General features: G+C 43.0%; 1 protein-coding gene across 1 annotated transcript in view; it reads right to left on the bottom strand.

Moving 5' to 3' along the window:
- aspm (assembly factor for spindle microtubules) overlaps positions 1 to 26,712 on the bottom strand; it is a 128,827-nt gene that overhangs the window by 11,438 nt on the left and 90,677 nt on the right. The window contains 7 exon segments of the mRNA XM_038794876.1: positions 1,290 to 1,466; positions 10,810 to 10,964; positions 17,406 to 17,598; positions 17,931 to 18,122; positions 19,034 to 19,183; positions 22,532 to 22,741; positions 25,991 to 26,150. Of these exon segments, the coding sequence (XP_038650804.1) occupies positions 1,290 to 1,466; positions 10,810 to 10,964; positions 17,406 to 17,598; positions 17,931 to 18,122; positions 19,034 to 19,183; positions 22,532 to 22,741; positions 25,991 to 26,150 (1,237 nt within the window).

Below are 26,712 nucleotides of genomic sequence, written 5' to 3'. Positions count from 1 at the left end.
CGGAGGAGGCATCAGGGGAGGAGCTGAAAGCCAAGTGGGAAGGGGAGCTGGGAGAGCAGATAGAAGACGGGACGTGGGCGGATGCACTGGAGAAGGTCAATTCTTCCTCCTCGTGTGCGAGGCTGAGCCTCATTCAATTTAAGGTGCTGCATAGAGCTCACATGACGGGGACAAGGATGAGCCGGTTCTTTGGGGGTGAGGACAGGTGTGTCAGATGTCTGGGAAGCCCAGCGAACCATGTGCATATGTTCTGGGCATGTCCGGTGCTGGAAGGGTTCTGGAAGGGGGTGGTAAGGACGGTGTTGAAGGTGGTGGGGTCCAGGGTCAAACCAGGGTGGGGGCTTGCGATCTTTGGGGTCGGGGTAGAACCGGGGGTACAGGAGGCTAGGGAGGCCGGAATACTGGCCTTTGCGTCCCTAGTGGCTCGACGAAGGATATTAATTCAATGGAAGGACGCGAGGCCTCCAAGCGTTGAAACTTGGATTAACGATATGGCTAGCTATATTCAGCTAGAAAGGATCAAATTTGCCCTGAGAGGGTCGGTACAGGGATTCTCCAGGCGGTGGCAACCTTTCCTTGACTTTTTAGATCAGAGATAGGCGTTCGGGGTCGTGGCAGCAGCAACCCGGGGGGGGGGGGGGGGGGGGAGTTGGAGGCAGCAATGGTCGTGGGGGGACAGGCACGACTGTAACGCGGGCAAGTCTGCTCGCTGCTCATGTCTGAAACTGTAGGCTGCCTTGTTTGTTAAGTTGTTGCTGGGGGGGGGGGGGGGGGGGGGGAGAAAGAGGACTGGTGCGCGCGGGAGGGATATTTGCCTAGAGGGATTGTGTTGTAAATAATTTAAAAATTAGTAGGGGTAAATGTCTGTATGGAAAAACTCTTTCAATAAAAATTATTTAAAAAAAAAAGAATAATGTGACATCAGCTCAAATGATGCTTTTACACAAAATAGCCCGCCATTCGTTCAAAGTTGGAGTCCACACATGAGGCTTAGCCAATTTGTAAATGACCAGAGAGCAGCTGGCTGCATGGCAAAGCATCAATGCATTTGAGAGCAGAGGTAGAAAAATGGGAATAAACCCAATTTAAATAGAAGCCTATCGCATAAATTGTGTGTTTTACAACTATGCTTTTTCAGCCTATTCTTCAGATTAATTGTTCTACAATATATTGGTTGGTATTTAACATCAAGAAGCAAAACAGCCAAATTGAATGGAAAACTGGTTTTAAACTGGGTACAACATTGTCAAAATGTTTTACAACATATACTTTAAGGTGCATGTACTCACCAATGCCCTCTGCGAATCCTTTGATAGAAGGGCCAGTAAACAGCAAACCTTAGTAAAAATGCTGCCACACTTGTCCGACGTCTTATCACCAGATTTTCCTCTGTACATGTGTAACAGGTCGAGTAACATATTAATGGAATTGTCCACTTCATATACCACTGCGGATGTTTTCTGATACTGGAGATCATGAAATCAAAATGCAATTTTATTCATTCATAGCTAAAACTAAACTAATTTTTTATGAATACAGAAAGAAAACCTAAAAAGGGAACAGCCAGTTTACAATTACTTGATCAAGCATGTATCCACATTATGTTCTACAAGTGATAAAAATAATTATATGCTGCAAAACAGGAAAAACATCCATTATTTTATGAGGAAGGTGAGGGAATGTAGTGGAATAATTGTGTGATGCAGTGCCACACTCTGGTTCACCATTAAAACCATTTGAATGTATACAGCTTGGTAAAATCCTGAATATTACTTCAGTGGAATGAGTGAACAATTGTCATTTAAGTCCTCATGGTGTCAAATAAATTAACTAAAAAGTGCAGATTAAGCCTTTTTTTCCCCAATGTGATTTTTTTTTTAAAGGCAGAAAATATTAACTGTGATCTGTATTTGGATCTTTTGGAGTCGAACATGATACTCAAAGGAATCATTAACCAGAAAATAAAAGCCAATGCATCAGGCCAACATATTTCTAAGCACACAAATTAAATACTGCAAGTTAGTGCCAATGGTCATAATTAAATCAAGGGGTCAACAGCAGACGCTAAAGACATTCCAAATAGCACACAAGGTTCCTATGGAAAGGGAAGCCCATTGGATAACGCATGAAGCTCTTTTACCTTGTTTCAGGTACAAAAAGAGGGCATTGTCAGCACTTCAAGTGGGTAAATTAAAAGGTTCAGAGGAAGCTCACAAGGTTGATTCCAGAAATGAGGGGTTTGTTGTATGAAGAGAGATTGAACAGTTTAGGCCTATACGCTCTGGAGGTTAGGAGAATGAGGGGAGATAAAATTTAAATATACAAGATGATGAAAGGTATGGATAAAGTAGACGTGGAGCGGATGCTTCCTCTTGTGGGGTATTCTAGAATGAGAGGTCAGTCTTAGGATAAGAGCGGAGGAGAAACTACTTCTCCCAAAGGGTTGTGGATCTGTGGAATTCGCTACCCCGGAGTGCGGTGAATGCAGGGACAGTGAGTAAATTTAAGGAGTTAGACAGATTTTTAATTGGTAATGGAAAACTTACAGGACAGTGGAGCTAAAGGCAGGAGATCAGCCATGATTGAATGATGGAGCAGACGTGATGGGCCAAATGGCTTAATTCTGCTCTTATATCCCATATCTTATGAATAGGAATTGCGGTGCAAGTGGATTAGGTGGGAGATGAAGCGGTGTTTCCCCGACGTGGATTGAGATAGAGATTAAGCCAGTGGCATGGTTGTGGCATGTTGAGTCGCATGCTGACCTAGGGCAGGTCCTCACTTGTAATAGATTTGCCAGGCCATGAATATACATTAGTGTAAAAAACTTTTATAATTATATTCTGCCTTAAAGATAAATACAGAACCACTCTGAACATTGCAACCATGACTTTTCCATGTTGATGCCAAGCCTCCATGAAAGTCACCATTCCCAAAAATCTTGTAGCATCTGGTTCACATTTGTTTAAAAGCAGCATGCAAGTTACCTTTGTGTCTAAGGTCAGTGGTTTTCGTTGCTAAAATCTGCAGTACAAAAGTGTGTGTATGTCGGGGGGGGGGGGGGGGGGGGGGGGGGGAGAGATTGACGATCAAAGTGAGAGAGGGCACAGTGCACAGTGGGTGGAACTTTGGTTGAAGACCACAGAAGGGAAGTCTCACTACTCATCAGTTCTCGGAAGAAATGTAATGTATGGACGCACATTATAACAATGTCTACCTTCTTCACATGGTTCAACTGAAATATCCATAGGTCTCAGATACCCAATATTCCTGCAACCTCAGGAACAGGAGATGGGGATGTGATAAAGGAGAGCTCTTGCCAGTCAACGACAAAGGCTGTGATGCCAGCAGCAGGGAGCGCCAGAGTTCAGGTTGCAGCCATCTAGGTAAGGCATTGTTGAAGAATGAAACTGGCACTTGGCAGCAAAGTTCTGACCGTGATGCAGAGCCTCACTTTTTCTTCTGGGAAGTTCTTTTGTAGCCTGTCAGTAGCTGCAGAATTGTCAGCAGATGGTGGGTTCCACCAATGGAAAGCTTCCTCCGCTGCAAAAACGCACACCTTGCCCATGCATACCGACTACACAGATTTTTATTAGAATCAAGTAGGAAATGGACAAGAGCAAGGGGGAGGAAATGGCCCATAATTCTGGTTACACGACCAGGAATGGCATGCCACATTTAAAATTCGACACATTATTTCTGTGAGCAAATGACCATGTTACGGACCAGGTTCCAAAGGGACGTGTTGGAAGCAAATAGTATTGGTTGATTCATATGCCAAGTGTGATGTTATCCGTTCTCGGTCAGGATTGCTTTGATGTATCGTGTTCAACAAAGAACATCAAGCTATGTTGATTAACAAAGCTAATTTACTAACACTACTTTTAACTAGATTTGAACGTCTTCGCAAATACAAAGGTTGCTCAATAAATTATGCTACAACTTTATCTACAGAACTCCAGAATACACAACTACTCTCACGCCTAAACAGCTTCTCCCCAGAATCAAGGGAGTCATGTGATCTACCTGACTGCTTTTAATTACCATCTAGTGGTTAGATGTATTTACATGAAACTGTTAACTCTCCATCTCCCATACAATACCAATTTTGTTACATCCCCTTCTTTGAAGATGTTTGGAGACTTGTACAAACATATTTATATGGTATGAACATTGTATGTAGGGGCAGCACGGTGGCGCAGTGGTTAGCATTGCTGCCTACGGCGATGAGGACCCGGGTTCGAATCCCGGCCCTGGGTCACTGTCCGTGTGGAGTTTGCACATTCTCCCCGTGTTTGCGTGTGTTTCACCCCCACAACCCAAAGATGTGCAGGGTAGGTGGATTGGCCACGCTAAATTGCCCCTTAATTGGATAAAATAATTGGGTACTCTAAATTTTTTTTTTTTTAAAAAGCATTGTATGTTCGATACATGGTTGAATGGTTACTGTCCATTTGTGAACAATTTTTCTTTTTTTTTTAAAAACAAAAAAGTTCACAAGTTGAGTCTGTCTGGTTTCTTTTTGATACGTGTGGACCTTCTCAATCGTGGTGGTTCAACAGATGTCATTGTCTTCACTGCAGTCACAACATCTCACTGTCGTGCTGTAGAAGTTGTCTCGAGTAGATCTGTGTCAAGCTGTGTGGAAATACAGGTCGAGTTGTCTTCACTTTGAGAAGCGCTGAGAAGGAGAATCCTCCTTCGTAGGATTGAACCTCCATCTGTCAGTACGATGTACGAGTGTGGAGCTGCCTGCCGAATCACCCTTGCCATGCAGGACCATCCTCCTGTCGGATTCTGAACCTGCACATTATCTCCTGGCTCTAGCGTTGCTAGATCCCTCGCCATTCTGCTGTCGTAAATGCTGCTGACTTTGCTTGTTTCGCTTCATTTTCTGTACAGCATTGTCATTATCAGGATCTGCAGTAGGCAAATATGGTAATGTAGTACTTGGCTGTCGATTCATCAGCAGGTGTGCTGGTGAAAATCCAGTAGCTAATTGCATAGATCTATAGCTGAGTAAAGCTAAGAATAGATCACTTCTGGAATCCAATGCTTTTTTGAGCATACCTTTTTCAGCTTTCCCATTAGATTTTGGATCTAGTGGGCTAGAGGTGACATGCTGAAAATCGCATCGTTGAGAATTCTGTCCAATCACACCTGTCAACACATGGACCGTTGTCAGTCATGACAGTAAATAGGATTCCATGCCTTACACAAATCTCTTTTGTAGCTTTTATGCCGAACTGGAATTGGGCAATTTGATCACCTCAAGGTAATTCGAGAAGTAGTCCATGATTAATTCTAGAAGGGAATTTAGTGTGCGATTAGTTGCCCACTGAAGGGTATTCATGGCCTTTTGACCATCTCAGCCCTGCCACGATTCGTGCTTAAATTGAAGGACCTTCAGCAAAACTCAAAGTACCTGGCTTTTTATTTCCACATTAAATAGATAATCATTTCCATTGAAGTAAAACAGATCGATGCCAACCTTTGACCATGGAGTCTTGAGTATTTCTTTCTGCTGGTGTGACTGGTTACGTTGACAAGTTTTGCATGCTGAGACATGGTTATCAATACCTTCATTAATACCTGGCTAATATACTGATCGACAAGCTCTTTGTTTGCACTTTTTCCAGTCTGTAGACTAACTCGAAGTCATACCTTTGAAGTTTCATTATCATACTTGGAGTCTCAAGTTTTTGCTTGATGATTGATATGAGAGGATGATAATCCGTTTCCAGTGTAAAGATGGATAACCCATACACATAATTATGGGATTTGTTCACTCCAGTGAGGAGACCAAAACATTTTTTCTCAATTTGCGCAAAGCACTGTTTGGTCAGTGTCATCGCTCTCGGGGCATTTGCAATTGGTTACCATTGTCTGGCAGACGTTTGCTGCAGCAGCACAGCTCCTATGCCGTCCTTGCTTACATCTGTGGATATCTTTTTGGTACTCTTAGAAATAAAGATAGAACTGGTGCTGTGGCGAGTGCGGTCTTTAAGTCAGACCACTCCTTTTCGTGTTCTTCAAACCATGCGAATACAATTTTTTTTCGAATGAGCTGTTTCAGAGCCGTAGTAAGTGATAATAAATTCGGAATGAACAGGCAGCACGGTGGCACAGTGGTTAGCATCGCTGCCTACGGCGCTGAGGACCCGGGTTCAAATCCCGGCCCTGGGTCACTGTCTGTGTGGAGTTTGCACATTCTCCCAGTGTTTGCGTGGGTTTCACCCCCACAACCCAAAAGATGTGCTGGGTAGGTGGATTGGCCATGCTAAATTGCCCCTTAATTGGAAAAAATAATTGGGTACTCTAAATTTAGAAGAAAAAAAAAGAAATTCGGAATGAATTTTTCCAGGAAGTTTACTGCACCTAGCAGTCTAAGAACCACTTTATCCAGACATTTTGTTGAAAGCTGCAGCCTTTTCAGTGTTGGGCTGCACACCTTGAGCTGAAATCTGGTCACCTAAAACGTGAGTTTGGAGATACCAAATTGACATTTAGGTTTAAAGCAAACTTCTCTATTCGCTGCATCACTTAAAGAAGTCGTGAGTTGTGTTCTTGGAGTTGCTGGCCATATGATGATACTATGAACACATACTCTGACGCCTGCAATACCGTCTATCATTTGTTCCATCGCCCGATGAAATATTTCTGATGCTGATACGATACCAAAAGGCATTTGATTAAAGCAGTACCTTCCATATGGAGTGTTGAAAGTACATAGGGCGTGATTCTCCCAGCCCCACGCCAGGCCGGAGAATCGGCGCAACCGAGGGGCTGAGAATCGGTGCCATTTGCGCCGGCGCAATTGGCGTGGTGCCGGTTGCTGTATGCAGCAGGGCCACCGATTGTACGGCCCGCATGGGCAGAGCGTAAAAAGCAGAGTCCCGCCTGCGCCGTCCACACCTGGTCGCTGCCGGCAGGAACTCTGCGCATCAGGTTTGGGGGAGCGCGGGCTCAGGCCTCTGATGGTGTCTGGCCCGCGATCAGGGCCCACCGATAGGCAGGTTGGCCTCTCCCCCCTCCTTTGTTGCGCACCCGGCCCCATAATCCCCGCGCCACGTTGCGGCCGGAGCTTTCAGCAAGGCTGCTGCGCATGCGCAGGTTGGCGCCGTCCCCAGTGCGCACCAGGGGCTACTGCCCACGTCCGTTTTGCGCCGTCGTGAAATGCGCCGACGTTCACACCGGCGCGGGCACTCTGTCCCGTGATCAGAGAATCACGCCCATAGTTTTCTGCTGGCTTAAATCGAACGCGAGTGGTCAAAACCCTCTACAGCAGTCTAGTTTTGTGAACATTCTGACACTTCCCTCGTGATCGCTTCACGTTTGGGAATCGGATAGTGTTCCCTCTTTATATTTTGGTCGAGATCCTTCGGATTGATGCAGATTCTTAGGTCGCCATTTAAATCTTGATGCACATCGTCGAACTAACCCAGTCAGTTGGTTCTGCCACTTTGGTGAAGATCCCCTGCTGCTGCATCCAGTTTCAGGCACTCCCTCAAGGGAGCTGGTACCTTCCTTGGTAGGCTAATGACTGGCTTGGCATTGCCTAGAAGCGGAATTTTATGGTAGAATGATAACGTACCGATTCCATGAAAAACATTAGGAAACTTGTTAATAATGGCATCAATTTGGTCTTTTCCATTGGCTGAGATCTCATCTGAGCTGTGAATGTGCTTCACCAGCTGCAGTAGCTCGCACGCCTGTACACCTGACAATGAACATCGTTTTGGTCCCACAATCTCAAATTTGATAGGCATCTTCATGTCTTTGACCTGAACCGTGAGATAGCATGTCCCCATCGTGGCAAGAACATTGCCACTGTAGTCCCGCAACTGACAGTCGTTTTTGTCAATTTGAGATTTTATTTTCAGTTTGGCCATGTCTGATTGATTTACCAAATTAGCTAGCGCACCGATTTAATTTGAATACTGGTTCCATTTATTTTTAATGCGATCGCCCATTCATCATGATCGTGAACAACTGAGATTGGTTTTAAATTGACTGCATCGGAAATTGCCTGTGTGACTTCATTTACACTTTCAACTATTTCGACAGAGAAAGAGTCTTCTAAATCTTGCGCAGTCCTAGGTTTACTCGCTTTAAATTTCATGTTTGTTTAAACTTGTTTCCTGTACAGCTCTTCCTTTAGTAACTGTACTTATCGTCTTCAATTGTTGTGATGTAGTTCCCATTCGACACGGAGAAGAAAAGCGATTAAAGTCTGTGAAACTTTGCACAGGTTTTACTGAACGATGGGCCTTTTTTTTTTTTTACTTGGTGGGCATGGCCACAATGTTGGCATGTCATGATGTTCCTGACGTCATGCTCAAAATGGCCACAGTCTGGAATGCGCTGCTTTTTCAAGTGCACCACAGCATCAACGGCATCGGCCACGTTGTTCTTTTTCGCAGCACTTTCACAGATCAATATTTCAGAATATTGATTTTTCGCCAGTTCCCTTGCCCGACATATACTAATGGTGTCTTTGAACGTTAACTTTGATTGTCTCAGTAATCTCTCACACAGCTTTCCGCTTTTAACTCCATCTACAATCTGATCATGCAGAAGGGAGTCTCATAATATGGTAAAACTACAGGTCTGCGCTTTAAGCCTGAGATCTTAATAAAGCAGTCAAGCGATTCACCTGCTTTCTGGACTCTTTTCCTAAAGGCATATCTTTCAAAAGTTTCATTTATCTGAAGCGTGCAATGCTTGTCGAACATTTTGATTACTTTACTATATATATTTGTGTCATGGCCATTCTCAAAATGGAATGAGTTGAAAATCTCGAGGTCTTGTGATCCAGCCATTGTTAAAAACAATGCAATTTTCCGGTGGTCGCTTTGAGGTCTACGGCTGAGATATATAATTCAAACCGTAGTTTGGAATTTTTCCAGTTAACGGCAACTTTATCCAATGTCCGGAATTGCTTTGGAGTCTGCAAACCCTCTATTTCTCTTTGACTGGGCAGTTTTTCCGACGTTACTGCCTTCCACGAGGTTGTTGAGATCGCAGCCTGCTGGAGTTTTTTTCTTCTTTTTTCGCACAGAATTTTTTTCCTTCTCTCTAAACCTTTCTATTCTACCTTAGGAAGTTCCCCTGGTACCATGTGATGTTCTCTATTCTCTTGGTAAGGATGGCGTATAGTGTTCAAGGAATATCAAGCTATGTTGATTAACAAAGGTAATTTATTAACACTATTTTTAACTAGATACAACATCTTCCCAATTACAAAGGTTCCTCAATAAACTATGCTATAACTTTATCTACAGAACTACAGAATACACAACTACTCTCACGCCTCAACAGAATCTCCCCCAGAATCAAGGGAGTCACATGATCTACGTGACTGCTCTTGATTACCATCTGGTGGTTAAATGTATTTACATGAAATTGTTAACACTTCATCTCCCGTACAATATCCATATTGTTACATCCCCCTTCCTTTGAAGATGTTTGGAGACATATGCAAACATATATATATGGTATGAGCATTGTATGTTCTATAGATGGTTAAATGGTTACTGTCCATTTGTGAACAATTCTTTTTTTTTTTTTTAAAGTTCCCAAGTTGAGCCTGTCTGGTTTCTTTTTGATACGTGTGTACCTTCTCAATCGTGGTGGTTCAACATATGCCATTGTCTTCACTGCAGTCACGACATCTCGCTGTCGTGCTGTAGAAGTTGCCTTGATTAGATCTGTGTTAAGCTCTATGTTCGGAAATACAGGTGGAGTTGTCTTCACTTTGAGAAGCGCTCTACGATTCCTCCGTAGGATTGAACCTTCATCTGTCAGCACCATGTACGAGTGTGGAGCTGCCTGGCGAATCACCCGTGCCATGCAGGACCATCCTCCTGTCGGAATCCGTAGTGTTAAACCAAGTAGATGGATTTCTTTCATTTTGGGATACAGTATGAGTAACTAGACATAGTAACTGTAGTAGTAAATGCGTAGTAAATGTACTTGGGAACAACAAGGGTAAGGAGATGGTACGCAGAGTTTTAAGTTTGAGTTGGAAATTCCAGTTCAGGCCAATTCCCAATGTGTTACCACCTCCTAATATTCATGAAGACCCCACCTGGTCAACCTTGCCACTTGCCTGTGGTGTGGTGATTCTCAGGTTAAATCACCACCAGTCAGTTCTCCCCCTCAAAAGGGGAAAGCAGCCTATGGCGATTTTACACTTACACTCTTACTACCTCCTAAGTCACCCGGCATGCCTGTCACATTTTCACCACATGAATTTGGGGCTGCAACTCTGAAAGAAATCCTGAGAAAGGAATGGACGCAGTTGATGTAAAGTCTGGCAGGTAATAAGGCCTACATCAATTCAGTCCCTCCACCCTGACCCTACACACCCACACACATTCATTTTGCACATTTGATGTGGGCTTGTCCAGTGTCAGGAAGGCAAAATCCAGCCTATTATTCTTAAAGATTTGCACTACTCACGTTTCCCTTGCCTCAATTGTAGATCATCTGCAGACCAAATGATAACAATCGGAAATAAAATCTATACAACTAAGCTAGCCTCCTGATTAGAACAGTTAAATAGTGTTTAATTACACAAGGCAGTTAAAAATGTATTTGGGTTGAAGAGCATATATAATTTTGACTTGCAGAAAGTCAACTATACACTCACATACGGAGTACCAATTTAAATTGAATATATTTCTTTCTTTACATCTTTTATGAAAAAGGAGACGAACCACACCAACCTCCATGAAAATCCTCACTTGTCTTTTTAACACAAAAATAATTTTATAATGGGTTAATGCCATTTAAAACAGGTATTACCTTTGAAAGATTGAGCAGAACTTGAACAGCACACTTAATAACATCCATAGAAGGCACACTGCGGTTACAACTCCTGATCAAAATCAAGATAATAGGTGTTGCTCCACTTCGGGCGAGATTTTCACAGCAAATGGGAGATAACCTAGTTGCAACCTCTGAAAATAAATTAACAAATGAATCATGTTAAAATTAGGAAATGTTTTGTAACTAGGATTAACAGATACTTTATGAAATTAGTAACTAAGATCAATGCCCATTTGAACAGCATGACAGCAAGATGTGACTGCAGTTAAACATGAAAAAATATCTTGAAAGCACTCGACAAAGAAGACAATGAGCATATGTTCCATTACAAACTAATGCCTCATCTGCAACCTCCCTTTCAAGTGCTTGAAGGTGTTGTCACCTCCCAACGCAGTGCTCATCTTTCCAACATCTAAGTGTGTGAACATCTTCAAACGTGCAGCACGGTAGCATGGTGGTTAGCATAAATGCTTCACAGCTCCAGGGTCCCAGGTTCGATTCCTGGCTGGGTCACTGTCTGTGCGGAGTCTGCACATCCTCCCCGTGTGTGCGTGGGTTTCCTCCGGGTGCTCCGGTTTCCTCCCACAGTCCAAAGATGTGCGGGTTAGGTGGATTGGCCATGCTAAATTGCCCGTAGTGTCCTAAAAAGTAAGGTTAAGGGGGGGGGGGTTGTTGGGTTACGGGTATAGGGTGGATACGTGGGTTTGAGTAGGGTGATCATGGCTCGGCACAACATCGAGGGCCGAAGGGCCTGTTCTGTGCTGTACTGTTATATAATATATATATATATATATATATATATATATATATATATATATATATATATATATATATATATATATATGTTATATATGCTTTAATCTCTGCACTAGCAGTGAAAGAATACTAATCAGTCACGAATTGAAAATTTGATGATCAGGATGACCTGCCACTCTTCATCTTTGACTCGTCACCTGATATAGTTGATCTCATCTTATTTCTCCACTTCCGCTCTTTAGCTGCCCAGTTGAATGGGACAATCCTCACCTGGTTCTACTCTTACCTTTTCAGTTGTAACCAAAGAATCTTTTGTTAAGGTGGAAGTTGGCATACATCGCATCAGAGAAGTTCAGAGATGATCAAAATGTAGATTAGTATGTTAGAATCAATGGGATAAAGGCAGAAGTCAAAGCAAGCAAGGTGCAGTGAGAGAATCATAGTAATTAATATCAGGTCTTGATTTGACAGTCTCTGTTAAGATTCCAGGTTAGCAAAATTTGAGAAATCCTGGTTCATCTATAACCTGTTGTTGAACAGGTTACACAAATTCCATACGGTCATATGATACAAGACTAATGGTAGAACAGAGAGAGAGTGAAAAACCCATCCTGAGGAAACTCAGTGACTGGAGTAAATTGTTGCTCAAATGCTGCGATGTATTGAGCCTCACCAATACCAAATATAAATTACTGCTACCAATACAGTGTCAACTTTTGGACTTCTGGTGGTGGCCATGGTTACAAATTTGGTGGATTTATTCAGTCCTTCCCCACCCGAACTGTGTGGTGTTTTGAGGGAAAAATGAGCACAAATGCCCAGGGAATGTAATACTCTGATGGGGTTGGCATATGGCTCATCGGACAAGGAATGCCACGAGGAGGAGAGAGCAGTTGGAGCAGGAAAGTTTTCATGTGCAACACAGGTGAAGATGGCGGACAGCAAGGGGGCAGCGCTGACCTCCCAGTGATCGACAGATCAGCTGCTAGTGTTCCTAAATTGGAAATTCCAACAGCAGAGGAAGGAGGCCCGAGAGGATTTGGCCATGGTCGTGGAGCTGCTTAGGGCAGTGATTGAGCAGGTGGAACGGAGACAGAAGTCTCAGTGCCTGGCGATCCAAAACGTGGGGGAGTCGGTTGTGGAGCATGAGGATCGGCTGAACTTTCTGGAGGCGCAGATGGGGATGGTGGTATGCAGCCAGGAGAGAGAAGTTGGAGGATCTTCAGAACTGCTCCAGGAGGCAAAATATGAGGATCATGGGGATGATCAGAGGCATCGAAAGTGCGGAGGCCGCCACGTTTGTGGCAAGCATGTTGGGGAAGGGGGCCTTTGAACGTCCCCTCGAGGTGGATTGGGCGCACAGGGTGCGGAAGAGGCTGCAGTGGGGGAAGCCACCGAGATCGATGGTGGTGAGCCTGCACTGGTTCTTGGATAAAGAGATTTTGAGGTGGGCGAGGCAAACCAAGAAGTGCACCTGAGAGAGGAAAAGAGCTTCGGATTTACCAAGATCTGGGTGCGGAGCAGGCCAAGTGGAGGGCCGAGTCCAAACCCGCTAAAGAGGGTGAAGTTCAAGATGTTGTACCCTGCCTGCTTGTGGATAAAAGCAGGAAGGAGGCGATGAGAGACCATGAGAGACTTTATGAGAGACTATGGACTGGGAGGGGTGTGAAGACATTGAACTTTGGAGGAGTTCGGTGAAAATTGTGGGACACATTGGGTGGGTGGATTGGGGCATGTGCCTTTCATTTTTCTTTGGTTTTGGGAGGGTTGGGGGGTAGACCGTGAAGGTGAGTCAAAGGCCTTGGTTTGGGGGGGGGGGGGTGGCGTCAGGAGGAAGGTGTTGGGGAGGGAGGAACGTGTTAGTTCTTCGTTTGGGTGGATGAGTTGGAAGGAGGGAAGGGAAAGAAAGGAGGGTTGCTGACATGGGTGTAGTTGGTGTGGCTCAGGTGAAAAGGGAGAGCTGGTGGTGGATATCTGCGGGCAGGCCTGGTGGGGTGCATGATGTGGGTGTCGGGTGGAGGGGTTGGGGAGAAGACCCCCCGACTCCCGGCTCATTACATGGAATATACAAGGGTTTAATGGACCGGTTAAAAGATTGCATGTTTTAGCACATTTGAGGAGTTTGAAGGCGGACGTTGCGTTTTTGCAGGAGACGCACCTGAAGGGGGATCAATAGAGGCTGTAGGGCAGGTGTTCCACGAGGGGTTAGACAAGAAGCCGAGGGGGATGGCGCTGATGGCTAATAGGAAAGTGGTGTTTGATGTGGGGAGCATTGTGACCGATCTGGAGCGCCATGAGATGGCCAGTGGGAAATTGGAGGGGTTGGTTTGCCAGTAGTCCTGGTGAATGTTCATGCCCCTAAATGGGACGAAATGGACTTTATGAGGCTGATCATGGGGGAGCAATGAGTCTGGGAAAAGGCGAGTAGGATGCTGGCCCACCAGCTGAGGAAGCAGGCAGTGGCGAGGGAGATTGGTAGGGTGAGGGATGAGAAGGGTAAGATGCTGGCAGACCCAGAGGGGTAAATGGGGTATTTGAGGCCCCCCACCCCATGTTGTCGCAGGCATCCATCTCCCTGATTTTGAAGAAAAATAAAGACCCGGAGCAGTGTGGGTTGTACCGCCCGATATTGCTGCTGGATGGTGATGCAAAGTTGTTGACTAAAATGTTAGCCTCGTGGATAGAGGACTGTGTTCTGCGGGTGATAGAGGAAGACCAGACAGGATTTGTGAAGGGAAGGCAATTGTCGGTAAATACACGTAGGCTGCTTAATGCTATTATCGTGTGCTCATAGGGGTAGGAGGTAGAAGTAGTAGTGGCAATGAATGCGGAGAAGGCCTTTGATGAGTTGGAGTGAATGTAATTTTGGGAGGTGTTTGAGTTTGCGGTCCGGCTGCCGCACAGGGCGCCAATGACGAGCAATCAGGCGCACAAGATGAGTTGGGGTACTTCGGGCTACACTGGGATACGAAGCAGAGGTGCCTGCTCTCCTCAATGCTTTTTGCCTTAGCAATAGAGCTGTTGGCAATGGCACACAGGGTTTCGAGTGGTTGGAAAGGGATTCAGCAAAGGGGTGCTGAGCACAGAGTTTTGCAATGGATCATGGAGCCTTGAGAGAATTTGGCCGGTTTTCAGGGTACAAATTGAACATGGGGAAGAGCGATGTGTTCCCGATCAATGCTAGAGGAGGTATGGAGAGTTGCCGTTCTGGGTAGTGGGGGGCATGTTTTCGGTATCTAGGGATCCAGGTAGCAAGGAGCTGGACCCAGCTCCACAAATTGAACGTAGCACGACTTGGAGGGAATGAAATCAGATTTCAAGGAGTGGGATATGTTGCCACTGTCACTGGCTGGGCGCATGCAGACGGTTAAAATGACGGTGCTGCCCAGGTTATTGTTAGTGTTCCAGAATCCCCCCCATCTTTGTTCCCCAGTCCTTTTTATGGAACAGTAAGAAGTCTTACAACACCAGGTTAAAGTCCAACATGTTTGTTTCAAACACTAGTTTTCGGAGCACTGCTCCTTCCTCAGGTGAATGAAGAGGTATGTTCCAGAAAGATATTTATTGACAAATTCAAAAATGCTAGACAATGCTTAGAATGCAAGCATTAGCAGGTGATTAAATCTTTACAGATCCAGAGAGAGAGAGGTAACCCCAGGTTAAAGAGGTGTGAACTGTCTCAAGCCAGGACAGTTGGTAGGATTTCGAAGGCCCAGGCCAGATGGTGGGGGTTGAATGTAATGAGACATGAATCCCAGGTCCCGGTTGAGGCCGCACTCATAGTGCGGAACTTGGGTATAAGTTTCTGCTCGGTGATTCTGTGTTGTCGCACATCCTGGAGGCCGCCTTGGAGAACGCTTACCCGGAGATCAGAGGCTGAATGCCCTTGACTGCCGAAGTATTCCCCGACTGTAAGGGAACATTCCTGCCTGGTGATTGTCGCGCGATGTCCGTTCATTCGTTGTCGCAGCGTCTGCATGGTCTCGCCAATGTACCACGCTTTGGGACATCCTTTCCTGCAGCGTATGAGGTAGACAACGTTGGCCGAGTCGCACGAGTATGTACCGCGTACCTGGTGGGTGGTGTTCTCACATGTAATGGTGGTATCCATGTCGATGATCTGGCACGTCTTGCAGAGATTGCCATGGCAGGGTTGTGTGGTGTTGTGGTCACGGTTCTGAAGGCTGGGTAGTTTGCTGCAAACAATGGTTTATTTGAGGTTGCGCAGTTGTTTGAAGGCAGGTAGTGGGGGTGTGGGGATGACCTTGGCAAGATGTTCATCTTCATCGATGACGTGTTGAAGGCTGCGAAGAAGATGTCGTAGTTTCTCCACTCCGGGAAAGTACTGGACGACGAAGGATACTCTGTCGGTTGTCTCCCGTGTTTGTCTTCTGTCTGGCGTGTTGGAAGTGTCGATCGATGAGTCGAGCGCCATATCCCGTTCGTACGAGGGCATCTTTCAACGTCTGTAGATCTCTGTAGATATTCCCGTAACAGCCTCCCCGAACAGGTACCGGAACGTGGCGACTCGGGGCTTTTCACAGTAACTTCATTGAAGCCTACTCTTGACGATAAGCGATTTTCATTTTTTCATTTTCATGTCTGTTACCTCCTCCTTGTCTGAGTAGATCCTGTGTATACGGACGGCTTGTCCATAGGGGATGGTTTCTTTAATGTGTTTAGGGTGGAAGCTGGAGAAGTGCAGCATCGTGAGGTTATCCGTGGGCCTGCGGTAAAGCAAAGTGCTGAAGTGACCGTCCTTGATGGAGACGAGTGTGTCCAAGAATGCAACTGATTTTGGACAGTAGTCCATGGCGAGTCTGATGGTGGGATGGAACTTATTGATGTCATCGTGTAGTCGTTTCAGTGATTCTTCGCCGTGGGTCCAAAGAAAAAAATGTTATCAATGTATCTGGTGTATAACGTCAGTTGCAGGTCCTGTGCGGTGAGGAGGTCTTGTTGAAACTTGTGCATGAAGATGTTGGCGTATTGAGGTGCGAATTTGGTCCCCATGGCTGTTCCGTGGGTCTGGATGAAGAAATTGTTGTCGAAGGTGAATGCGTTGTGATCCAGAATGAAGCGGATGAGTTGAAGAATTGCGTCTGGAAATTGGCCAACGCCGGCATCTCCACATCATGGCTACCATCAACACCGTAAACTGCCGGCTCAAAGTGGAGTGGGTCTCCAGGAAGATTGCGCATATAGACACTTATATTAAGTTTCTACAAAGATGCAAGAAAGCAGACAAGATCCCGAAAGGGCTACAGATCACAAACTCACTCAAGTCGACCTACAACACAGACTACGCTGAGAGACTTGCAGGGGTGGATAGGTGTAGATACTGTGTGCGGGTGAGAAATAATGTCCGACATTCTGGGGGTTTCCCAAAGTCCAGAGGTGGCGATATTCAGTGTGCTGGAAGATCCAGGAGTCCAGGTGGGGAGAGAGGCCGATATATTGGCCTTTGCCTCCCCGATAGCCCGGAGATGGATCTTGTGTCGGTGGGACTCGGAGCCACCAAAGACAGGGGTATGGGCGAGTGATCTGGCAGAGTTCCTGCGGTTGGAGAAGGTTAAGTTCGCTTTGCAGGGGTCAGAGGAGGCGGTGACCTGGAGATGGAAACTGTTCAGTGATTTCTTCAAGGTGGAGGACCAATGTCCAAATTTCACTCTCCAAGTTTAAAATTAAAATAGATAGAGTTAACCTTTCTCAGCACTCCAGTGATAGGCTCAATTAAAACCAATGTTAATAAATAAAGTGCATCGTTGACTAATTTTATTGTATTGCACAAATGAAGAAAATGGAAATATACAAACCTAAATGCTGTAAAGCTGCAAGAATGTGAGGAAAATGTTTGAACTTAAGAATGTAATCCAGAGCTACAGCTGTTCTGTTACACAATTTCTGCTCCTCAGTGCTGTTCTGATTAGCTCGTTCAATGCGGCGCCTGATAGTAATTATTTGGTGATAGCTGTTTTTCTTGCGCAAGCAATATCCCTTCCACAAAGCCTACAAAATTAGAAACATAATTTTGATATTTTATTTGACAAATAAGTTAATAATTCCAATAAACTGAAATTCGATCAAGATCATACAGTGGTACATTTATAAAGCCCAATAATTCAAGTGCAGCACTGCAAATCAGCATTACACTGTTAGGCAATTGATTTCAAATCACTATGTAGACTTTAAAGTCAAATAATATTTTACAATCTCTAAAAATAACCAGGAAACTAAATTCAATAAAGGTGAATTTTCTGTCTCATACGTTGTTCAGGTGCCCAGGTAAAACAAATGACTTAACTGCCACCAACAGCCAACCACAATTAAAGCTCAAGTACCTGTATTTTGATAATTCCAACATGAACTCTTTGTTTCCGAGTTTTATAAAGAAAGCGTCTTGTGTTTTTCTGAATCACAACAGCAGCTCTGTAACGTCGCATGAGCCAGACCCTCACAGTTCGCTGTACTACAATGATCTTCCGATGATCATCAAGGTACCTGCTGCGTTGAAGACAAGTTCTGAACCATCTCTATAATGAAATATATGTAACAAGTTAACAAATAACCACCTCAAATCAACAGAACAATCAGGGGGAACCTTTGCTACCATTCAACCAAAAATGGATTTGGAAACAGCTCGACAAATAGTAAAATAAACTTTGGGTTAACTAAATAGGTTCAGCAGAATGGGTGGACAAATAATAATTCATGGTAATGAAATATTGTTGTAACAGGAGTATACAAGCTCACTACTTACAAACCACAAACTGGTAGCAGCAACTTAACTGAGCAGTACCAATAGGTTTGAGATGGCTAGAAACCGAGTCAGAAGGCTGTGGGCTCAAGTCAAAACTTATGGTTTGAGTTCAAAAATCAAGGCTCACACTTAGTTGATGCCTCATCGGTGGAGGTGCCACATTTCAGAAGAGGTTCGCTTCTTCAGGTCTAATCAGTTAAGATAAAAAGGATTCTACATCCTGGTCAACATTTATTACTCAGACATGACCTGGAAAACAGACCTTTGAGCTGTCCATTCATTTTGGAACTTTGCTGTGTACAGTAGGCCGTCTCATTTACCACACAATAGTGACTTTACTCATGAAGGATTCCAATGGATATGAAGTGCTTTGGGAGATTGGAAGGCATTATTCCGTAGAAAACAATTCATTTTTTCAGGAGACTAAATATTCTTGTGCAATTGCAACAATTTGTGAATGGTGAAATGACTTGTAAAAACCAGAGCAATAATAAAACACTATGGGAATAATTACTCTAGTCAACACAAGGTAGTATATATATTGTAAACATTTATATTACTTTTATAATGATCAGGATAGATCCTCCTCTTCAACATGTTTTAAACTTTCAGCTTTTTAGGAAATGTGGTTTCAAAATTCTGATCACCCGAGTTGATCTTCACCTTTTTCATTTATTATTTTACCTGGATACATATGACAGAATCAATCTCTTCTTTCGCACGTTTAAGAACCCTGTATTGTCGGTATATTCTTTGAATCTTTAAGGCACAAAGGTGATGATACACAGCGGCAGTAAAACGAAGCTTCTTTTGTGCTAATGTTTGCTCAACAAGCTGCAATTGAAAAGGAATTTGCATATTGAATAAGCAATTTGCACCTATGATACAGCCATGTTCCTTGTGGAACAAAATATACATTTACATTCAAGTTAAAAACAAAACCTTGAAATTCATTCCATCTTTTCACTTCATAATTTCAGCTTCTTACACAGGCAAATCAAATAAATTATGCACCAACTATCCCAAGGGGCCTATTGGTTTAAGGGCTAAGGACAGTAGTGACTTTCACAGGTACTCTCTCGCCATTCCCAGCGCCCTGAATGTAAACAATTGTAGCTGCACCTTTGCTGTTAGGTTCAAAACATTCATCTCAACTTCCTATATTACAGTGGTAATATAGTAGAATGTTTTCCTTTTTTCAGCTCAAGATTTGACTGGAGCCTCCATCTCCTCTTCTTCCATCTACTAATTCTAGCCTTAATAAAATCGTTCTAATATTTGACTGAAAATTAGAATCAAAACGTACTGTTGACACACTAAGATGACTGCATTGCTCAGATTTCCTCCATGAACTAATTCACTTATCCATTTCCCCCTGCTGTGCTCCAATTTATGCCGTGTAATTCTTTTCTATCAATTTTGAGACAAGTATGGATTAATGCAGGAAAGTCATCATGGATTTGTTGAATGCAAATCGTGCTTAATGAAATTCCTTGAGTTTTTAGATGAGGTAACAGGTGGGTGATGTGATGTATATGAACTTTCAGAAGGTATTTGATGAAGTGCCATAAATTTAGGCTCGCCAACAAAACTGAAATTGGCTTAATAACAGTGGAAGCATGAATACAAAGTTGGTTGAGTGATCAGAAATAGAATAGTGGTGAAGAGTTGTTTTTCGGACTGGAGGACAGTATATAGTGGTGTTCCCTAAAGGTTGGTATAAGGACCATTGGTTTTTTGTTCAGTTTGAATATTATGGAGAAATGTAATTAACCAGGTATGAATGACAAAGTAAAGAAGATAAGAAATGCTTTATCATTTTTTGAACTGCTGCAGTCCATGTGGTGTAGGTCGACCCACAGTGCTCTTAGGGAGGGAGCTCCAGGATTTTGACCCAGTGACACTGAGGGAACAGAAATAAATTTCCAAGTCAGGATGGGGAGTGGCTTGGTGGTGGGGAAAAACTTTCAGCTGGTGGTATTCCCATGTATTTGCTGCTCTTGTCCACTAGATAGTGGGTATTTATTTGGAAGATGCTGTATAAGGAGCGTTGGCAAGTTCTTAACAGTGCATCATGTAGATAGTGTACACTGCTGCTACTGTGTGTCAGTGATGGAGGACAGGATACATACAACAGACATAACTGACATTGTATGCACACCAAAACAATATTCTCTTTGTGATGATTCAATTATGAAGAATAAAGGGATTAAGGGTTATGGTGTTCAGGCCGGAAAGTGGAGCAGAGTCCACAAAAGATCAGCCATGATCTCATTGAATGGCGGAGAAGGCTCTAGGGGCCAGATGGCCTACTCCTGCTCCTAGTTCTTATGTTCTATTCTAGTTTTCAAAGATAGACACCAATATGTAACTTTAATTTTAAAAAATTTATAAAGATAATTCATTAGAAGACATTGAAACAAATAAATCTGATGAGTGTAGTCAATATATATATGCACCACATCTGAAGAGACAGAAGACAAGCAGAACCATGCTAACGATCATTATGGCTGCTGTTCTCATGTGTAACAACCGCCATCAGGATCAGCGAGGAGTGAAAGTAATTCCTTACTGTTCCTTTTTGAAGTAATACATTTGATCATCCTGGCTGCATCACAGCTTGGTATGGCAACAGCTCGGCTCAAAACCATAAGAAACTACAGGGTCATGAACACAGCCCAGTCCATCATGTGAGCCTGGCTCTCATCCATTGACTCGCTCTACACCTCCAGTTGCCTTGCGAAAGCAGGCAGCATGGTCAAAGACCCCTCCCACCCGGGCTATTCTCTCTTTCATCTGGCAGAAGGTTTGAGAACACGCACCAATAAATTCAAAACTGCTTCTTCCCCACTGTTACCAGACTCCTGAATGACCCTCTTAGGGACTGAACTGATCTTATGGACTGAACTGATCTTTCTACGAATCTTCTCTACAGTTGTAGCACTATCTACCGTATACTTCACCCGCTGTCTACATTTATGTATTTTCATTATGTATTGTCATGTATTTATTGTTATGTTCTATGTTTTCATGTATGAAGCGATCAGCCTGGATTGTACGCAGATGTACCTCGGTACACGTGACAATAAATCTAGATCTAAATCAATGACCTCGACTAGGGAAAACAGGGCAAAATTTCAAAATTTGCAAATAACACAAAAATATTATGAGGAGAATCATGATGGACCTCAAGAGTCTGGTGGAATCGATGATGGGTGGATAGATACATGACAGATAAAATTTAATGGCAGAGAAGTGTGAAGTGAGACTTTGAAGAATAAGACGAGGCAACGTAAAATAAAGAATACAATTCTAAAGGGAATTCAGGAGTAGAGGAATCTGAGGGTACAGGATCACATATCAAAGCTAACAGGACAAGTTGAGAGAGTGGTTAATGAGGCATATGGGATCCTAAGCCTTACAAATAAAAGGCATAGAGTACAAAAGCAAGGAAGTTACAGTGAACCTTTATAAAACACAGGTTTGGCCGAAACTAGAATGTTGAATTCAATCTGGCTGTGATACTTCAGGAAGAAAGTGAAGGCATTAGAGAGGGCACAGAAAGGATTCACAAGAATGGTTCCAGGGATGAGAAACTTCAGTTACAAGATAGACTGGAGAAACAGGATAGATTGGAGAAACTGGCATTGTTCACCTGAGGAAAGATTGAGGAGCGATTTGATAGATGGTCAAAATCTTGAGCAGTCTGAACAGGCTGGATAGAGAAGAGTGGATAATGGATATAAAATGATTGAAGACAGAAATAAGGTATAACGTTTTTACACAATTAGTCGTTATAACCAGGAAAGCATTGCCTGAAAAGGGTGGCGGAGGCAGAATTAACCTCATTTTCGAAAGGCAACTAGATAAGCAACAAAGACACAGTTTGAGGGTGACAGAGATAGTGCAGAGTAGTGGGACTAGCTAAATTACTCTTTCAGAGAGCCAGCATAGGCTCAATGTGCTGAACAATTATGGCATAAATTAGACCATTCCATGATTCTAACTTCAGCAAGAGAAAAATGTATCGTCAATCATCATTTTGCTCACGACGTAGAAACCACAAGATATGTTTCTATGGAGAGCCAAAGCATTTTGGGAGGTTCATAGAGTACTAATTAGGTTTAAAATAAGTTTAGATCATTTAGAACTCATTCAAATGTCTTACTACGAAAAACATACCTTTTTGCGAACAAGCCACCTTCGCCATCTGGATTGCAAGAGAATTGTAGCCTCTCTGATTTTTTTGTATTTCATGTTTTCAGTTTTAGCAAGTTGCCATGTTCTGTAAAATCTTTGTATAACCATTGCAGCCATTCTTTGCTTAAGAAATTTCTTTCGCTGATTATAATTTCTGTACGCAAGCTGAATTTGACAGGCAGCTTCATGTTTCTGTAATTCCAATAACAGGCAATGAACTCTGGTGGCATAATGATTCTGGCAATATATAATTCGTCCCAGCAACTTGACTTTGGATACTCAGTTTCCAATATTATTTGAAAGCAGAGATATAGGAGAGGTTCAAATAATTTATCAGTATTTTGAACATTTATGATAAATGGATCATGCCTTATGGACTTTTTGAATTAATTAAATTACTGAATGTGGAGTGCAGAGGATCATGAGGATCCAAGTTTGCAGATGACACTAAGATGAGTGGTAAAGCAAAAAGTGCAGAGGATACCGGAAGTCTGCAGAGGGATTTGGATAGGTTAAGTGAATGGGCTGGGGTCTGGCAGATGGAATACAATGTTGACAAATGTGAGGTTATCCATTTTGGATATACAGCAAATAACAGCAAACGGGATTATTATTTAATTAAAATATTAAAACATGCTGCTCTGCAGAGACACCTGGGTGTGCTAGTGCATGAGTCGCAAAAAGTTGGTTTACAGGTGATCAAGGCGGCAAATGGAATTTTGCCCTTCATTGCTAGAGGGATGGAGTTTAAGACTAGGGAGGTTATGCTGCAATTGTATAAGGTGTCAGTGAGGCCACACCTGGAGTATTGTGTTCAGTTTTGGTCTCCCTACCTGAGAAAGGACGCACTGGAGGGTGTGCAGAGGAGATTCACTAGGTTAATCCCAGAGCTGAAGGAGTTGGGTTACAAGGAGAGGTCGAGTAGAATGGGACTGTACTCGTTGAAATTTAGAAGGATGAGGGGGGATCTTATAGAAACATATAAAATTTTGAAGGGAATAGATAGGATAGATGCGGGCAGGTTGTTTCCACTGGCGGGTGAAAGCAGAACTAGGGGGCATAGCCTCAAAATAAGGGGAAGTAGATTTAGGACTGAGTTGAGGAGGAACTTCTTCACCCTAAGGGTTGTGAATCTATGGAATTCCTTCCCCAGTGAAGCAGTTGAGGCTCCTTCATTAAATGAATTTTAAGATTGAGATAGATACTTTTTTGAAGAATAAACGGATTAAGGGCTATGGTGTTTGGGCCGGAAAGTGGAGCTAAGTCCACAAAAGCTCAGCCATGATCTCATTGAATGGCGGAGCAGGCCCGAGATGCCAGATGGCCTACTCCTGCTCCTAGTTCTTATGTGAAACAAAGTTCTCAATCCGAGAAGAAATAACCAATTGTGCTCCAGAAATCTTTCATGGAAGCCTTGTGGTTCACAATAATGAAAGGCAGCCAGTTGCTGATGGTAAAGCCGTGTAGAGATGCACGAAATAGAAAGGACACTTTAACTCAACAAACACTAACAAAATATGCAGATATGCAGAAAAACAAAATGTATTTTATCGCACATAAACATGATGGACTACATAGATTGGGGAAGGTGGCAGAATGATCTGCATAGGCAGCACTGGAATGCAATACGGCTTACGTTCACAAAAGGTGAAAATACAGGCCAAACATTCTCCGACAAAGGATCCACATCCAATTTGTCATTCTGTCTCTACCCTCTCCACACAAAAGATCAAGTCCAATTATCATCACCCTTTGTTGGAAGATTACTGATGATACTAGTTATGATCTGGATGATACGAGCCATAATCTGAAGTTTACAAAGTTAATGTTCAACATAAAAGCTGTGGCCAAAATGAGGCATTCTATCCGAGCCTTGACCATCCTTGGACAAGTTTTGCATAGCTTCCAGTTTTAAAAGTTGTTTTTATTCTTTCATATTGATATGGATTTGCTGGCAAGGCCAGCATTTATTGCCATTTTTAATCGTCGCGCTGAATTGAGTGGCGGGGCCATTTCAGAGGGCAGTTAAGAGTCAACCACATTGCTATAGGTCTGGAGACACATGTAGACCAGTCCAGGTGAGGATGACAGATTTCCTTCTCCAAAGGCCAATAGAAGACCAGATAGGCGCAGGCCATCATATCGGGGGAGGGTTTTAAAAATATCTTTCATAATGACAGGGGGGGATTTTCCTGATCGATTCTCCCTGCCCCTGCCAGTGATCTAACCCCTGCCAGTGATCTAACAGGATTTGCATCATGCAGTGACAAAAAAAACAATTTGAATGCATGGTAATATAATTAGCAGGCCTCCCTACTGTAACATCCCCCACACTTAGGAATCTCCACACCTGCCATCCAGCGCCACCATGTGCTTGGTGGGTTGGGATTCTGTGGTGGTGGGAAGAGGGGTTACCTCATTCTATTTTTATCTTTCTGACATCTGTGAAGAGCCAAGGTTGTTGGCTGCTCTTGTTCCGAGTCAGCACCATCAGCGTGATGTCGTGGGACCTGCCTCTAGATTTCCTTTTGCCAAACTAAAAGTGTCAAAAAATATGGCCGGAAAAGCTGGCAGTGGATCTGGTGGGCCACACCCTGCTTTTCCCATCCGAGTTGACACCTAGTCAAAGTGTTTTTTGTTTCAGAGAACAGTCAAAACTGTTCAAACTCACTTTACCGAAGCACTTCCAGATGTCAAGCAAGAAGCCATTTGACCAACTTGAAAATAAGTAAGTCTCGAGGAGTTCCCTACCCCAGCACAATTTATAGAAATTACCAATCTTAAAAGATTATAGAATTTAGGCACAAATTATAGCCAGCGTGACATATTTAAAAACACCATTTTGTCAGGAGCTGGACCCTCCCATAAAACCGACCACACCCCAAGATCAAAATAATGAGTCTGGGAGTTTTCGCTAGTTGATGAGCTTACTTGAAGATGCATAAATCATGATGGGTGTTTTGATACAAGGACATTAAATAGATTTATTTTACTATCAAACTACTGAGCACCAAAGAAACTAGTAACTAATATGGTATATGTTTTTAAGTAATTTTCAATATCAAGTATTCACAGTGCTATACTAGAAACGTATTGTAAATGTGTACTTTTTGAAATAAACCCATTTTGTGCTGGATTAATTATGCATCAGGTTAAATACTCTTCTCAAGTACTTCAAGGAAATCTTCTTAAAGCGAGGTGGGGAGAAAGAATTTACTTTTTAATTTCTCTCAGACTTATTAGTTCAAGTATGATGTTAGATTTATTGATATGGAAATGTGCTTAAACTTGAACTTTGGAAAACCTGCACAATTTGTGCCTGGGTTGCAGATTGCACACAAAGTGAAATCCCACTGGAGTATGTTTACACTAATTACCCAATTGCAAATTAAACCAAAAGGTTGAAGAAAATGTAGCAGATTATTCCACAAAATAGGCTACCCTGGTCAATTGTTTTCTGGTTTTAAATCCTTTCCAAAAGGCCTGGATTTTGATTGCTGCCATCATTTTTCTTAAGTTTTCTTGCTGTAATTGTCTTTTTGCAACAGTCATTCTCCAACTTTGCTGAATAAGGATTGTGGCAGCCCGAACCTTTAAGAACCTAGTTGTGAAATATTTAAAAAATGATAAACAGTCAATTTTAGGATGACAAAAGGCAAATTTAAATCAGGATGCATAAGCAGTCACCTACGGTGTTTACAGCAATACAATATTTGTTTTTGGTCCTGGAATTTTATTCTTTGCACTTAAATGTGGCAGATGAACACTTTCCATTTCATGGACTGTTGTCAGCTAACACCATCTGCTCTGTCCCAAGTTCTGAATAGCGCCCTCTGCTGCACAAATGTGATGCTTGTTTAATTTCCAACACTCAAGCATAATATATACTCAGGTGAAATTGCTCAATGGAATGGGATTTGTGTGCCTTTCTGCGGTAAAAAGCTGATGCCATTAGGATTGTGATTATCCAAACTAATATCCAGAAAGAGTTATTACTCATTTTTAAAAAAAGACTGATGATTTGTTGTCAATAATGTTTATAAATTCCCTGTGTTTAAAGCATTGGTGCAGCGTCCATACTTTTCTTTCTTCCTTGTAGCCAACTACAAATTAATCTACCCCCTTTTCGCTGCAAATATTATTCTTTTTGGCTACATCAGAGT

This window comes from Scyliorhinus canicula, chromosome 4 (genome assembly GCF_902713615.1).
Source record: "Scyliorhinus canicula chromosome 4, sScyCan1.1, whole genome shotgun sequence".
Lineage (NCBI taxonomy): Eukaryota > Metazoa > Chordata > Chondrichthyes > Carcharhiniformes > Scyliorhinidae > Scyliorhinus > Scyliorhinus canicula.
Note: the sequence above shows the minus strand (reverse complement) of the source record. Positions and strands in the feature narration are given on the sequence as shown.